The sequence below is a fragment of the Pteronotus mesoamericanus genome, unplaced genomic scaffold (genome assembly GCF_021234165.1).
Source record: "Pteronotus mesoamericanus isolate MK-2021 breed Mesoamerican mustached bat unplaced genomic scaffold, CSHL_Meso_final scaffold_232, whole genome shotgun sequence".
NCBI classification, from domain to species: Eukaryota; Metazoa; Chordata; class Mammalia; order Chiroptera; family Mormoopidae; genus Pteronotus; species Pteronotus mesoamericanus.
In genome coordinates this window covers 8,425,146-8,440,275 of record NW_026555311.1, presented here as the reverse complement: position 1 = coordinate 8,440,275, position 15,130 = coordinate 8,425,146, and the positions used below count along the sequence as shown (strand labels likewise).

The following is a 15,130-nucleotide window of genomic DNA, read 5'->3' as shown; positions in this document are numbered from 1 at the left end:
TCTTCTTCCTCCTCCTCTTCTTCCCTCCCTCCCTCCCTCCCTTCCTTCTTCTTCCTCCTCTTCCTCCTTATCTCCCCCTCCTCCTCCCCTTTCGCTTCCCTGCTTTCTTCTTCTTCTTCTCCCTCTCCTCCTCCTTCTTCTTCTTCTTCCTCATCTCTACTATATTATGGATGAATATGGTAGGGCTGGTGAGAGTACCATCTGCTAGGAGCTAATATGAAGTCACACTTCTACATTATAGAGTCAACAACATTTTTAGCGCCTCATTTTTGTATCCCACACATCTAGAATACACAACCTAAAGTTGACCTGTAATAAATATGTAATTGGTTGAAATTGGGTTCCTTTGCTTTCTCTATCTGTGGTAAACAGAGAAATGGATTAGAAGTCAGGAAAGCAGGATTGCAAATGTGGATCTTTTACTAGCTAGCTACATGATTTTTGCAACCTCATTTCACTATTCTTATTGTTCGGAACAACGATATTTGGATTAGATGAACTTTAAAATTCTTTTTACCTTTGTGATTTATAATCTATAGATAATATAGTGACCATGGAAAGGTTAAAAACAGTAGTTTGCTGGTAAATATGGATTAGCTTTCAAAATAAAGAAATAAATAAAAAGAAAGCTGTGATTTGTGATGTTTGCCTGCTTTCATTGGGTGGCCAATTTTAAGCTACCCATGTAAGATCACTGAATATGGAGTTTGAAAGAAATGGGTACATTCCCCTTTCCCAAGCCACTGGGAGCCAGTTTCAGCACACCATCTGCCTTAAAATACTAAATTATTCTACCCTAAAAGACTGAAGAGTATGCTAATATTGTTGAGATAAAATTAATAATGAGAAAAGTAAGTATCCAGGGTAAATGAGAGAATTAATACATAGGTTATCTCAGGTGTTAATGCTTTAACTAGCAATCCTACTATAACAGTTTTTAAGCAGAATAAAAGATGTATTTTTTTTTTTATAAAGTCACAGATATATAACAGGGCATTAATATTTTCAAAACTTGAATCTTTCAGTGTGGCAGGAAGCAATATTTAGATCCTGATCTAATGCTTTAAATGCAATTGTTATAGCTCCCAGATTAGTCTCAAACCCACACAGGAGAGTGTTTTAACCTCCACTGTCCAGGGTACCCATCTATGCACTGTTTATTTCTCACAGTGAGTATTAGAACAGAACAGTATTATTGAAATGCAGCAGACAATGTAGACTAAAAGTTGATCCTGTGAGAGGAACAAGAAAGGATATTAAAGAATGCCAACCTAAGAGGTGACATTAGGCCTGAAAGCTATAAAATATCACAATCTAACTACAGACTTCTGAATTTGCCAAGATCCAAGTTTATAGTTCATGTGACAAGCACTTTTCATAAGACATTAACAAGAAAATTACTCAGAAAAGATATAAATGCATGCAACTTTTAAAAAATGTAGCTAACTTTTTAAATAGCTTATTTACAATGTGCACTATTTCTAATATTAAGATAAAGCTGCATTACAAAACCCAAAAGTTGTGTGAGACCAATTGCATATGCTAAATTTCTAATACCAGACAGTTAAGGTTTGTAACATTTCCCTGTTACTTTTTGACATAAAATCTAAGTTGGTAGTTGTGAAGAGTGTTTGGTTTTGTGACTGAACACAAAACCCAAAATTTATCATAAATATTATCATTTGCTCCCACTCTGTGGCTTAATCAATGTTTGCCCAGATAAAATACATTATTTGGTTAACAGTAGGCATTTGTAAAGCCAGCATGTGTGCTAATGGGATGGGTGACTACGGCTCTGAGAGAGTGAAATGCCCACCACCCTACAGCTGTCTTCCCTGCTTGGAGTGGATTTGACTGAGTGAGACCACTGCGTAAGATCCTTTTGAGAGGCTGCACCATATCGTTGATATTAATCTCCAAAAATGTACTCTTTTGTAACGATTTGGAGAAGAAAACAGAGAAGTCAAACAAAGATCTAGCACCATCCATGCTTTCCAAAAGTTTGATATATAATTCATTGTTCTCATTTTTAAACAGTCAGATGAACACATGCCTAAAGACTGCTCTAATTCGGGGACTTACCTCAGCCTCTCTGTTGAATACCTCCATCTGTCTTTGTCAGGAGATTTGAATTCCTTCACTCAGAATACCAGGCCTTGACAATGTCGCCTTGTGGCTTCCTGATTTGGTGAAAAGTTACTGCTCGTCATTTCATGGAGCAGACTTCTTTGAGACTATCACTTTGAGAAGTAGTCTTAGTATCAACTCCCTATCAGAAGGCCCAAGGCTGTGCCTTCCCACCATGTGCATGTTAAAACCTCGGTTCCTAGGGCCTATGTGGACATCTGATAGCCCATGGGACTGATAGTGTTTCAGTTCCTCGTCCTATCTGGCATCAAGGAAATTCTGATTTTTTAAAATTTGGTAACTTACTAGACATTTTTAATATTCTTTGTTAATCTAGCATTTCTGTGTTTTGGAAAAGGGATACCACTAGCTTAACTGACCCTGTTGTTGGAAGTTATCTGTTCCAACTTCTAGGATTATAACAGTTTAGAACTGGGTGGTACATTGGAGATCCTTTCTTCACTCAGTGAATTGAGATTTTAATTATATTCATAAGGTACCAGATAATTTTGGCACTTGAAAAAATTACCTGGGGTTTTGTTTTGTTTTTTCCTATTCATAGAGTCTAAAATCCCTAGAGATTCAGTTAGGTCCAGTTCTACATTTATCAAGCATTCTCCAGTGCAGTGGGTTGCTGAAGATAACAAGAAGTTATCAGTTATGGACTCTGGCCTTGAAGAAGCATTTTAATATTGGGCCCAAATGTGAACAGATAATTTCAAAATGATGTCATATGTGTATTATCACAAGTATAAATGAAATGCTTTGATAGATTTGAGGCTCTTAGTGCAGCTCAGGGGAGTCAGAGACTAGAGAAGGTGCTGTTGATGTTGGATTATGAGAATTTGTGTGTGTGTGTGTGTCTACGGGGCTCATAGTGGTGACAAGGACATTCCGGGTAGAGAGAGGGAAGACGCTTCTGATGCCAGAAAAAAGGCTGAGAGTGATAATGTATAAGTCAATAAGGTAATTGAAAGGGCCCCTATAAATCATGTTATATAGGTTCAATTCAACAAACGGTCATTGAGGTCAACTTTGCTGAAACCATCTGTCATTGAATAACATACTCCGCATATACACGTGGCAATGACTGTATGCTATTTCTAATTTTACTGTAGAGAATATTGAGTATTATTTATAATTTGAGCGTTCAATAAGTTTTCATTTTTCAAAAGCCTACATTCATCACGTTTTAAGAAAGATCAAATGCAAAACTGTGACGAAGGCTGGCCACTGTCATCTCTGGCACAGCTCTCCTCACAGCACTCAGGTCTCCATGCTCCCATGACCCACCACCCTTCTCCGCTTTCCCGGGAAGGCTACGCTGACTCAGGACCACTCTTCCCAAAGCATCATCAGCGCTGCATTATGACTACGAAGTCAGAAAAGTCAGCAGAGATTGAAGGAAAGGACAGGATGATTTAATACTTCCCTAACCCGTGAAGACGATGGCGCCAAAAAGATGTTACAGAAATTGTGGCAAAATTTTGTTTTCTTGTTTATTCTCACAATTTTTCTTTGTATATTATGTAAGGGGTCACAGAATAATATAATTATTGATTGTCACAGTTTTGCACATAGTTGGTATTAAAACATACGCAGTGAATTATAACTTAATTGAGAAAAACAAATAAAATGACATTGCCCATGGGACTTGATACCACATGCAAATATGAAGTTGGGTACCTGTTGCACTCTACATACAAAAATCAAAGACCTTGGGAGAGGTTAAGGGGGAATGACTGCTAATAGGTATGGGATTTAGTTTTTGGGGTGATAAAAATGTTCCGGAATTAGTGATGACTGCACAATTTTGTGAGCATACTAAAAAACCTGAACAGTACATTTTAAAAGGTGAATTACATGGTATGTAAATTATGTTTCAATAAAAAAGTAGATGCAAAAACATAAAACAGCAACAATAAAACCATAGCCCAGAAAGTTGCACTGAGGCTCTTATTAAGATGTTGTACCTAGGTAGTCCTAACATTGAAGAGGAATATAAGTTAAAGATGAAAAAGCACATTTTAGTTAAAATAAAACTAAAGATAGGCAAAGATGTACTCTATTTCAATAATTCTAAGGTGTATATTTTTTCACAGTTTTGAAATGGGGATGCATCTTATAGTTGATGTTGTGTCACAGTTTATTTGCTTACATTTTTTCTTCCTTCATGGTACATGAAATTGTGATGTTTATGATTCAATGTAGTATTTAATTTTTAGAATAATGTGGCAGAGGCTGCTAGTTGTCCTCCAGTATCTGCTCTCCTCTTCCCATATATATTTTTTTCTTTTAAATTGGGTAAATGGCCACCCGGCCAAAGACTATATTCCTAGTTTTCCTTATAGCTAGGTGTGGCCATATGTCCATGTTCTGGCCAATGGTATGTAAACAGAAGTAATATGTGTTAACTTCTGGATTTTGCCCTTAGAGAAGTGTGTCCTCCCTTCTTTTTCACCTTTTCTTCCTTCCTTCTTCTTCCCTCCCTATTTCTTTCCTTCCTTTCTTCCCCACCCCCTCTTCTTTCCTTCCTTCCTTCTAAATTGCAGGTGTGAAGATGAGAGCTGGGTAGCCATTTTGACCCATGAGACAGAAACCATGTGTCTAGTAAAGCAATGTGAAAAACACTTGAGTTCTTAATGATTATGAAACAAACATACTAGTCCTAGACTGACTAAATGAGAGAGAAATAAAGTTCAAATTTGTTTAAGTCACTCTTATTTTGGGTTTCTCTGCTACAGAATCTAACAAATATTCTATTTAATATACTTTCATTTTTCTGGAAGTAGGCTATTATTTTTTTCTTCAATGGGCTAAATTCTTCTCCCTCTAAACACACATACACACATGCACACACACACAACTTGTCTGGGCCAAAAATAAATTACCAAATGTAGCATTTAGTTATAAGGAATGCACTCTAAATAGCCTTTCACTTTTCATTATCATGAAAAGATGATTTCCACCTACCTTCCATCTATATTTCTAAATAATACCTTTGTTAGGACTGTCTGTTCAGTGCAATGGAAGACAGCTTTTTTAGTGCAAGTGAGATTTCTTGATAATACTAAATCTGCCTTGTCAGCCGAATTCTTCTGGCTTTGTGTCCCAGTGTGCTAAAAATACATGATCGGATTTCACTGTTAAGAAAATTCTTTCAGCAATACATGTACAGTCAAGTTTGTTGCCTGAATAGTCAACCATTTGGGTCATGAGATTTTAACAGCATGTCTCATGACGAAACTTTATGCAAATGTAAAGCTGTGGAAGCACAGCTCTGCCTTCGAGCGGCGAGGCTGCGAGGGGCTGTGCTGTGGGAGCTGACGCCACTCCGTGCTTTTGGCAGCCAGGCCTTTGGTTCTTCATATTTGAGGAGATGGGACTGTGAGGAGGCCTGTTGGCTTGATCTTATTAATGCCACCATCTAGAATACAGACTCTTGGATATTTCATCTTCACAAGATGTGCTGCAAACTGAAAAAAAAAAGGCCAATTTTATGGAGAATATACAAAATCTGTATTTGTCCAATACCATTTTTTTTCTCAAGCTGTGAAAAACAAAACTACTTTAATGATACTATTGCTGTTACTGTTGTATAACTAACTGAATCATTAATTTGGTTTTTAATAAAAATTAGTATGTTGACAAAATCTTTATGCTAAGAAATAAATGTGTCTCTTTAGTTCTCTTTTAAACTTCTTTGAAGAGGCAATACATGTACATGTAAACGATTCAAACAGCATACGATGGTATACAGTGAGAAGTAAATTACTCCTGCTTCTGTTCTCAGTCTCCCTCTGGGAAGGTCATTAACATTCCTATTTTTCACGTATGTGTCCAGTGACAGTCAAAACATTCTCAAATCTATATCAAACAATTTTTGGTATTATTGTCAAGTTATTAGTTGTTGCAGTTCCATGCACAATGTTCCAGAGAGGGCCTACAAACTGGTTGTTAATAGGTCTTTGGAGTAACCGCAATGAACGTTTTGAGACTATAAGCTTGGAATGAATTTGAAGGACTGATCCGAGAAGTCCTCTAGGCAACTAGAAAAACAGGAACTTTAAACTTACCAGGACACATACATACCTCCCTGACCTGGCCCATGTCTACCCATTCAGGATCACTGATTATCTTTCCATTCCTCGTACCTTATGAGAAAGCACTTTTGCACTGCTTGTAAATCGCTGATAGATGTCGCTGTAGGATTCGGAGCCTGTTGTTGTGCAGGTCGCCCTTGGTTGGGAGCCCGCTCCATTTCCCACCACTTCCGCTCCATTTCCCACCACTTCCGGCCCCCCTGTATTTCCTTCTCAAAAGCGCCCCGCCTGCACTTCCACCTGCCTAATTCCTACTAATTTGCCTAAGTCTCCTAGAGACTTAGGAGCCCTTCTCTCAGCCCCCAGAATTTCATGTGCAAATCCCTATCTTTGACTTACCATATTTATTTAAATTCCCCATTTAAGGGCCTGCTTCCTCTACCAAACTGTAAACTCCCCCAGGATTGTGAACCTGTTCTGGTTCTATTTATCTCTAGTGCTGGGCACATACAAGGGCTCAATATAAACTTGTTGAACTGAATTAAACGATGACAAATGACATACAACCTGGGGCAAAAGGAGGAAGCTAAGAAGGCTTTCTTTGGCTCTCTGGACATTCTATCCCGATTCCCTGCTCTTGGTGGTGTCCTCGTCTTGTGCTTGGATATTTGAGCCCTCACGTTCTTTTTAATCATTTCGTCATAACCTGATATCAACTCTTCCAAGAAAAATGACCAGTATCTGCTCATAGCACTATTGCTTCTTGGGAGTCTTTAAACTTAATAGTTGATAAAGTCTTAAGCCAGTAGTCTAGATAAAGTAGCCAGTAGTAGTTCAAAGGGTTAAGCAGAGTGGTTTGGTCAAGATATAAGTTCAAGACCTCAGAGATTCTGCTTTATTGATCTGGGCCTCAGGAACATGGTGTGCTGTTTTGTTTTTAGCATATACCATTAGATGATTCTGAAGTAGGTAGTCCATGGACAATATTTTGAAAAATACGGTCTTAAGCCAAAGGATAAAGGTGTTGGTGTACAGGTGGATAGATGTTGCTGGACTGGGATCTTAGCAATCTTCATAACAACTCACATAAATGGATCTCAATACAGCTGACCCCACTTACCTTCCCCATCATTCTCTGCGGTGCCTTTACAGATGTTCAAATGCCTGTTCACATTTCAGAGCCTATGCTCTTTAGAGCCACAGAGGGTACCCTCAACAGCAATTAATGAAGGGAAATAGTGCACTTGTATTTCAAAGATATCAAGTGATCTAGAGTGCCAATGTGAGCTGATCTTCATCCTGTTCTTTTTGCTTACTTCTCTTTGAACCCCACTTAAGAACAAAAGCACCAGGTTCACCTACCCTGAATCCTATGCCAGCAGTACTGTCTCTGGTACCATATGATTACTGAACCATCTTGGCTTCATTCTCTCACATGCAGCAGCAATACAATTACTATTTAGGCCGGAATTCTAAGGTAAACATACCATCATCACTCAAAAGGCTTTGTGGGTAAGCATGTCTAAATATTTAATACTTTCACAACACTGTAGAAGTGAGAAAATGAGGAAGGGAGGCCGTACTGTACATTTAGCTACTCTCCCTACACTGTGCTGCAGAGATGGAAAGAGCCCCTCCCTGCTGTCACTGTACGGAGGGAAGGGATAGCCAGGCTGCTGCGGAGCGGGAAAATGGCAAAGGCAAAGCAGGCAGAACAGAGCACTTTGGAACAATCGCGTTGCTGCTGTGTCGGGGGTCTAAGAAGAAAGTTAGAAATGGAGTATAAGGGCATAAGAAAAGTTTAGGTGCCTTGAAAAAAAAAGCCAGGTGTGCTTAAGAAGAAGCACAAATGCTGAATTTTCAGGATAAATTGTGAGTTCTGCGCCTCTGATCCCCAACTTGTGGTTCCAATTACCCATGTTAAATACTGGCCCCGACAGGGAGGCCATTGCTCCACCTTGTCCACTCTCATCATGGAAACAGCTCCTTTGCTCCATCTAGTCATTCATTTGTTCCTTCATTTATCAATCAAACATTTCACTGAGCCCCTGCTAAGTACCAGGTGCTGTTTCAGTTTTTGCAGTGCAGGGGGAGATAGTAGCAAGGACTAATAAGTGGTAAGGATGACTATTGCCAAAGCAGTTCAGGGACTTCTGAATTTAACAGGGGTTTGAGGAGATGTTCCTTCCTTCATCCTCTTTCATTATTGACACCTGAAGGGAATGGGGACCCAGCTATGATGGCCACATGCACCGATCAGGTTATGTTCTCTGTGGCTATAGCTTGACAGGTTGGGGAGGAAGCAAGGTCTGTGAATGTACAGGGTGGTTTCCACTTTGTGAAAAAGCTGCATTCTTCGTAAAGAAGGTGTGTGGCAGCTCAAGGAGACCCAGGTGTGGAGAGTCCAGAGTTTCATCCATCTTTTCTTCTCCACTCCATTAGGGTGCCAGTGCAGACTGCAAGTGGAAGCTTTGGGAGAGGCCAGACATTAAATGGAAATCAAAACCTAGACTTGCTAAGCAATACCATTGGTGGAAGTGGCAAGCTCTCATATTGGACCAATGCTTATGAAGTCATCAGAATCATCAGCATACTTGTAGTAAACAGTGATACTCAGGCCCACTCCAGACAAATAATAGTTTCTTAGGATGGAGCTCTGGGTTTCTAGGTTTCCAGGTTTTGTGTTTTTTTGTTTTTTTTTTTCCTTTCAGGTGATTCTATTGTGTGGCCAGCAATGAGAACAAGAATCATCTTATTAGACAATTGGATTCATTTGCTGGTCAAGTGTGCCTGGGACTTCAAGCTGCAATTTTTATAGGTATAGTAAGTACTGTGTGGAGAGTAAGTTACTTTGCACTAAAGAGGCTAGCATGTTCGAAGGGCTGGAATTGGTGACACCAAGTCCTACGTGGAGAGAATGGGGTTCCTCAAATGGCACAACCGGCTGAGACCCAGGGCCATGTCCCATATGGAGTTGGCAGGATCTGGTACTTGCTGGGACAGGGTTTTGGGACTCACAGACTACAGGGCAGCTGTGTTTCTTGTGAGTGGTACTCCCATGGGGTGAGGGTAAAACTCTTGCATTTTTGTCATTCCTCTGGTTAGCAGAACTGGAGGTGGCATTCATTTCCAGGGCTTGGGTTGGTGAACCTCAGAACAACACTGTCTGTAAGTGGCGGGCTCTCATGTCTTATTTCACGAGCGTGGGTGCCACTCCATCTTGTTTTCTCTCTTTATCTTGCATCTTAGCTTCGGCTAAAAGGCTGGCATGTTTGTCAGAGGAAGTCAAGTTCTGCTGGAGCAGGAGAACGAACGAAGGAAAGGGATTTTTGATCTGCCACCGAGTGGTGCAGGTTGACAAAGGCCAGAAAATGAAAACCGGAGAGTAAGGTTCGAGAGGGGCGTAGAGCAGTATCGTGCTGTTTCTCACTGGGTGTCCTAGGGCATGGGTCTCGGTAGCAGCAGGAAGCTAAGAAAACTGGGCTTCTGCCAAGAAGCACACCGCAGGACAGCTCATTTTCTTGATGTGAACCTCTGACCTTGTGAATTTTAAGTTCATGTTGGGGACTGAATAATTGGCATGAGTTGGCTAACACCTTTGTGAAGCTCAATCTGAGGTCTTTTTCTTTCATTTTTTGGTCCATTCCTTTCCCCCAAATAATGCTAAATTTTTCATATGGAAATATCACTGCTGTTTGGGCATGGAACTGAATAAAGAAGCTGGCAATTAACCTGTAATGAGCAGCTGTAGTAATTTCATTTTCTCGGTTTTATGGACGTGAGGCTGATATTGTATTAGTTTTATATATCCTCTTGATCCTCTGAAATACTGAAAATATGGTGCACATTTAATATTTCCCACACAGAGTGGTTGCGGCTAGGCTGATACTTCACAAAAATTATGTATCTTTTTCTAAGAGCTGGCTGGCCAACTCAGATACACATATTTGAAATAAGGAATAGAAGATGGGGTGATTTCTCCACCTAGAGTACAGTGTGGCCTTGGGCTAACATAACTCAAGTACTGTCTTGTCCTCACTATTTAAAAGATTTCAGGGGTCATTAAAAAGGTCTTAATCATCTCAGGGATTCCAATTTATGGCAATGATTAGTAGGGAAGAGATAGGAATGATTTATCTAATACTCTCCTGATCTCTTCCCTCCGTTATATAGTCAAGTATAATTTTGAGGTGTATTTTCTTAAGAGTACTATGTAAACTTGTTTTCTTAAATAAACTACATCAAGTTACCCCTGTGCACTGTGGTGGGAAAGTAAAGTGTGCAGCTCCTATGGACAACACTTGGAGGTTCCTCAAAAAATTAAAAATAGAACTATCATATGAACCAGCAATCCTCTCCTGGGTATTTATCCAAAGGAAATAAAATCTGGATCTTGAAGAGGTACGTGCACTCCCATGTCCATTATAGCATTATTCACAGTAGCCAAGACACGGAAGAAACCTAGGTGTCTACTGACATAACGGATAAAGACAATGAGATACACACAGGCACACCACACATGCAATGGAATATTGTTCACTCTACGAAGGAAATCCTGCCATTTGTGACAACATGGGTGAAACCGGAGGACGTGGTGCTAAGTGAAATAAGGCAGATACATGAAGAGAAACACTGTATGATTTCACTAATATGTGGAATTAAAAATAGTCCAACTCACAGAAACAGAATAGAATGGTGGTTGCCAGGAGCAAGGGGGTAGGGGGAGGAAATGGGCAGATGTTGGTCAAAGGGCACAAAGTTTCAGCTACGCCAAATGACAAAATTCTGGAGATATAATGCACAGCAGGGTGACTCATATTGTGTTGTATACTTAAAATTTGCTAAGAAAATGGTAACTGTGAAGTGGTGAATATGTTAATTAGCTTGATTGTGGTGATCGTTTCATAATGTATACATCTATCAAAACAAAGTTGTGCACCATTAATATATACCATTCCTACATGTCAATTATACCTCATTAATGCAGAAAAGAGTACTGCACAGGTGTGAAGCCAGTTTTCATAGTAAGAAAACAGTGGCTACCTTACTTTCTTAATTTACTCACAGAAGTTAAAGCTGCAGCAGGGCAAAACCAAGAAGGTGCACACAAGGTCAGTAACCATCTCACACCCTGCTACGGGCCTCGTGACACGTGAGGGGCAGCACAGGTAACCTCAGGATGTTATACACTGGGAAACAGTTAATTATGCGATAAGAAAAAAATGGGAGTTTACCAACCAGGTATTATGTGGTCCAGACTTTCTAATCCATGTTTATTTTGAGGATAACTATTCTAATGGTGTCTGGGAAATTCAGAGTCCATGCGATGGTGTATGTACGGTCTTCTGTTCTTGGAACCAATCTTTGAGATTAGGAAATTTGATAGTGTTTAGTAGTTTGTGTTCCTTAAGGGAATATATAAATAACTGTAGTGTACTAACTCAGTGTGTTTTCTTGTTTTAATTTTTCATTACCTACAGTCTGTCTCTATTTCATCTCTTCCCGTTTTCTTTAATATTTTTATTAAAAATGTAAAAATATGCATAAATACATAAAATTAGATGCTAGCAATACATGTGCTGTGCACATTCTGATTTTATTCAAATAAAATGAACTGCACAGTAAAAAAAAAAAAAAAAAGACAAGAATTGTAACACCCAGTTCCAAAAATTACAACTCATAGCCAGTTAATTTATTTCCTTTATTCCCCCTAGCACTCCTCTTGACCACATTCATTGTTTTAGTGTAAATCCCCAAAATTCATTTACTCCATAATTATGTGTCCTTGAAATAAAAACACTTTAAAAATATGTCTATGGCACCATTATGATACCTAGAAAATACTAACAATAACCCTCATATAATTGAATATTCAGTAAGTGTTCACATTTCTAATCACTTCACAAATATCACCTGTTCATCCATCCATCATCCACTGACTTATATTTACAATCTTCTTATTTGCATCAGAATCCAAACAAGGTCCATACACTGTGATTGACCGATGTCTTCTAAGTGTCTAACCTACAGGTCTGTGCTCAGTCTTTTCATTTCTTTGCAAGAAGCTTATTCCCTCTCAGATCCATTCCAATCAGACTTTTGTCTCCATTACTCCCCCAAAATACACTTATAAAATTCAGTAATAATTTCCACTATGTCACCTTGCCAAATAAAATTTTTAAGACTGAACTTGAATCTGACTTGACCCATCAGTATCATCTGACACATTTGATTGAACCTTCCTCTTTTTAAAATTGTTTCCCATTGGCCTTCAGGGCACCAATCAATTTCTCCTAGTTCTCCTGCCTTTCTAGCTGGTCTTCCTAGTCTCTTCTGGTGGATTTTCCTTATCTTCTTGACTTCTGCCTCATGCCTGTCTTCTGACTTTTTCCTCTTCTCTCTCTACATTCATCTCCTAAGTTACTTCATCTAGTCCTGTGGACTTTAAGTCCCATCTATAATGACTTTAAATTTATGGCTTTAGCCTCTTTCCTGAACTCTAAACTCATGAACCTATCTGCTTCCTCAATGTCTCCACTTACACATCCAATAAGCTTCTCAAACTTCAAATTATGTATCAAATTACATACAGAATTTTCAAAAGACAAGACTTGATTCCTACCCTATGCCTGCCTCTAAACTTCTCCTGAAGTCTTCCCCATCTCATGAAATGGCAACTCCATCTTTCCAGTTGTTTAAGCAATCAAACTGGGTTTACATTTGTCTCTATTTTTCCCCTCTAATGTATCATATCATCTATAACTTTCAAAACACAATTAGAATCTGATCTTCTCACCGCCTCTGCTGCTGCCATACTAGCCCCAGCAACCATTATCTCTTACCCAGGCTATTTCACACATTATCCTGACTGGTCTTTTCTGCTTCCACCCTTTCCTCAATTTACCACACAAAGTGAGTGACCCTTTAAAAATGTTAAGTCAGATCATATAAGCTGTCTTTTGAAAGCACTCTGATAGCCTCTTGTCTTAGAATAAAATCTTAAAGATTTTACCACGGATTATGAGGAATTACATGCTTTGCAAATATGCTAACCCCTCCCCCTCTCTCAACCTCTCTCATCTCCTCTATTAGATTACGCTACCATTGCCTTTTACTTAGATTGCTGCAGTAACTTGTTGTCTGATTGCTTCTATCCTTACCCCTGAGGTATTTATCTACATGACAACCAGAAGGATTCTCTTAAAATAAAAGTCAGAGCACATAAAACCCTTTGTTCCCCACGTTCTAGTGGCTTTCCATCTTGCTCAGAATAAGGCCTTCTGTGATCACCTTATAAATAAGCCACCAGTACTCTTTTCCCCCATCCTACCTTATTTTTCACTTCAGCATTTATAACCACTTGATATATGTGTTTATTGACGGCCTTTCCCAATATATTGTAAGATCTTTGAAGGCAGGGCCCTTTTTTTTTTTACTTCTTACTGTTTCTACAATGCCAAGAACAGTGCCCAGTACATAGCGTTTGCTCTATTATCTGCTGAATAGTTGATTAACTCATTCAACAAATGGTTTCTGAGCATTTACTGTGTGCCAGGCACTATGGTGGGCACTGGTTAAGCTTCCTTTCTGCCATTGGAGGAGGTAGAAAGGATTTTAGGGCAAATAATGAGGAAACTAACTGGTCCTGGTAAAAGTCGAATGATGTTTTATTTTATTCTTTACTTACAAGGCCTTCACTTGACTCTTCTCTGAGTTCAAGGGAGTAAATTTTTCTTTTAAATCCTCACCCGAGGATATGATTATTGATTTTAGAGGGAGAGTAAGGGGAGAGCGAGAGGGAGACAGACAGACAGACAGACATCAATGTGAGAGAAGCATAGATTGGTTGCCTCCTATACATGCCCTGACTGGGGATTGAACCCACCATCTTTTGGTGCACAGACGACACTCCAACCAACTGACCAGAAGGATTCTCTTAAAATAAAAGTCAGAGTACATAAAACCCTTTGTTCCCCATGTTCTAGTGGCTTTCCATCTTGCTCAGAATAAGGCCAGCCAGGGCAAGGTAAAATGATTTTATAAAATGATGTCTTTTAAAAGTCAACTGTACAAAAACATGCTTATAACAAAAAGTATTGATGATGAAGTTTATAAGTATAGAAGCAATAAAATAAGAAGAATAATAAAGCTGATTAATTTTAATGCGGAAGTCCACAGAGCAGTCAGATGAGAGACAATATCCTCAGTTCATTTCCACAGTTAAAGAATCGAAGCACCTGAAAGAATCTGAAGAGGATGCAGTGAAACTCTGTCTGCTCTTGGGTTCCATGTTTCCTCCTTAGCCCCTGTTCTCTCATTGAGGTTGGCAATTTTTTCATGGTATATGGACTGCTCAAGAGTTATGTGAAAAAAAGTTAATATTTTCATGTGCAATTATAAATTTCTCTACTTTCATTTCTTTTATTTCACTATTATATGTAATTCTAACAAAATATCATGAGAATTAAGGAAAAGGAATAGGACTTACACTTCTGAAAGTATACTTTTTGAATATAAATGACTAGAAAAACAAATAATTCTCAAAGGCGCATGATATCTCATCATAATATAAGCCAATGAAACTTCTTCTCCATTGTCTGCTTTGTTGAAACCTCAATAACAGATTTTTTTTCCTTACATGTCAAATGGTGTTTTCTTTCCTCTTCCATTTTCCTTTAATCTCTTGTTTTCTTTGTTGATCTTCTCTCTCAGTCACTTACAAAGCAAATTTTTCTTATTTATTAGCTAGGTTATAATGGAGACAATGGATTTTTACAATGAATTGAAAAAGTATCTTTTAGTGGTCTTTTGCCATTATCTCGTTGAGGCTACCACCTGGAATTTGTCTTCCTTTCTAGAATAATGCATTTATAAGCTTTTAAATTTAATTATAAGAAAGACCCTACAATTTTCTGTAGTGTAGAATACTAAGTGTTTATTTTATCAGTGAAGGATTTCAT

The 15,130-nt window shown here is 38.7% G+C and overlaps 1 protein-coding gene across 1 annotated transcript in view; it reads right to left on the bottom strand.

Annotated features, from left to right (window-relative positions):
- Positions 1 to 3,613: 3,613 nt before the first annotated feature.
- Positions 3,614 to 15,130, bottom strand: part of TBCK (TBC1 domain containing kinase) — a 173,375-nt gene continuing 161,858 nt past the window's right edge. The window contains exon 26 of the mRNA XM_054591648.1: positions 3,614 to 5,603. Within this exon, the coding sequence (XP_054447623.1) occupies positions 5,493 to 5,603 (111 nt within the window). The 3' untranslated portion in view covers positions 3,614 to 5,492. The remainder of the gene's footprint in view (positions 5,604 to 15,130) is intronic.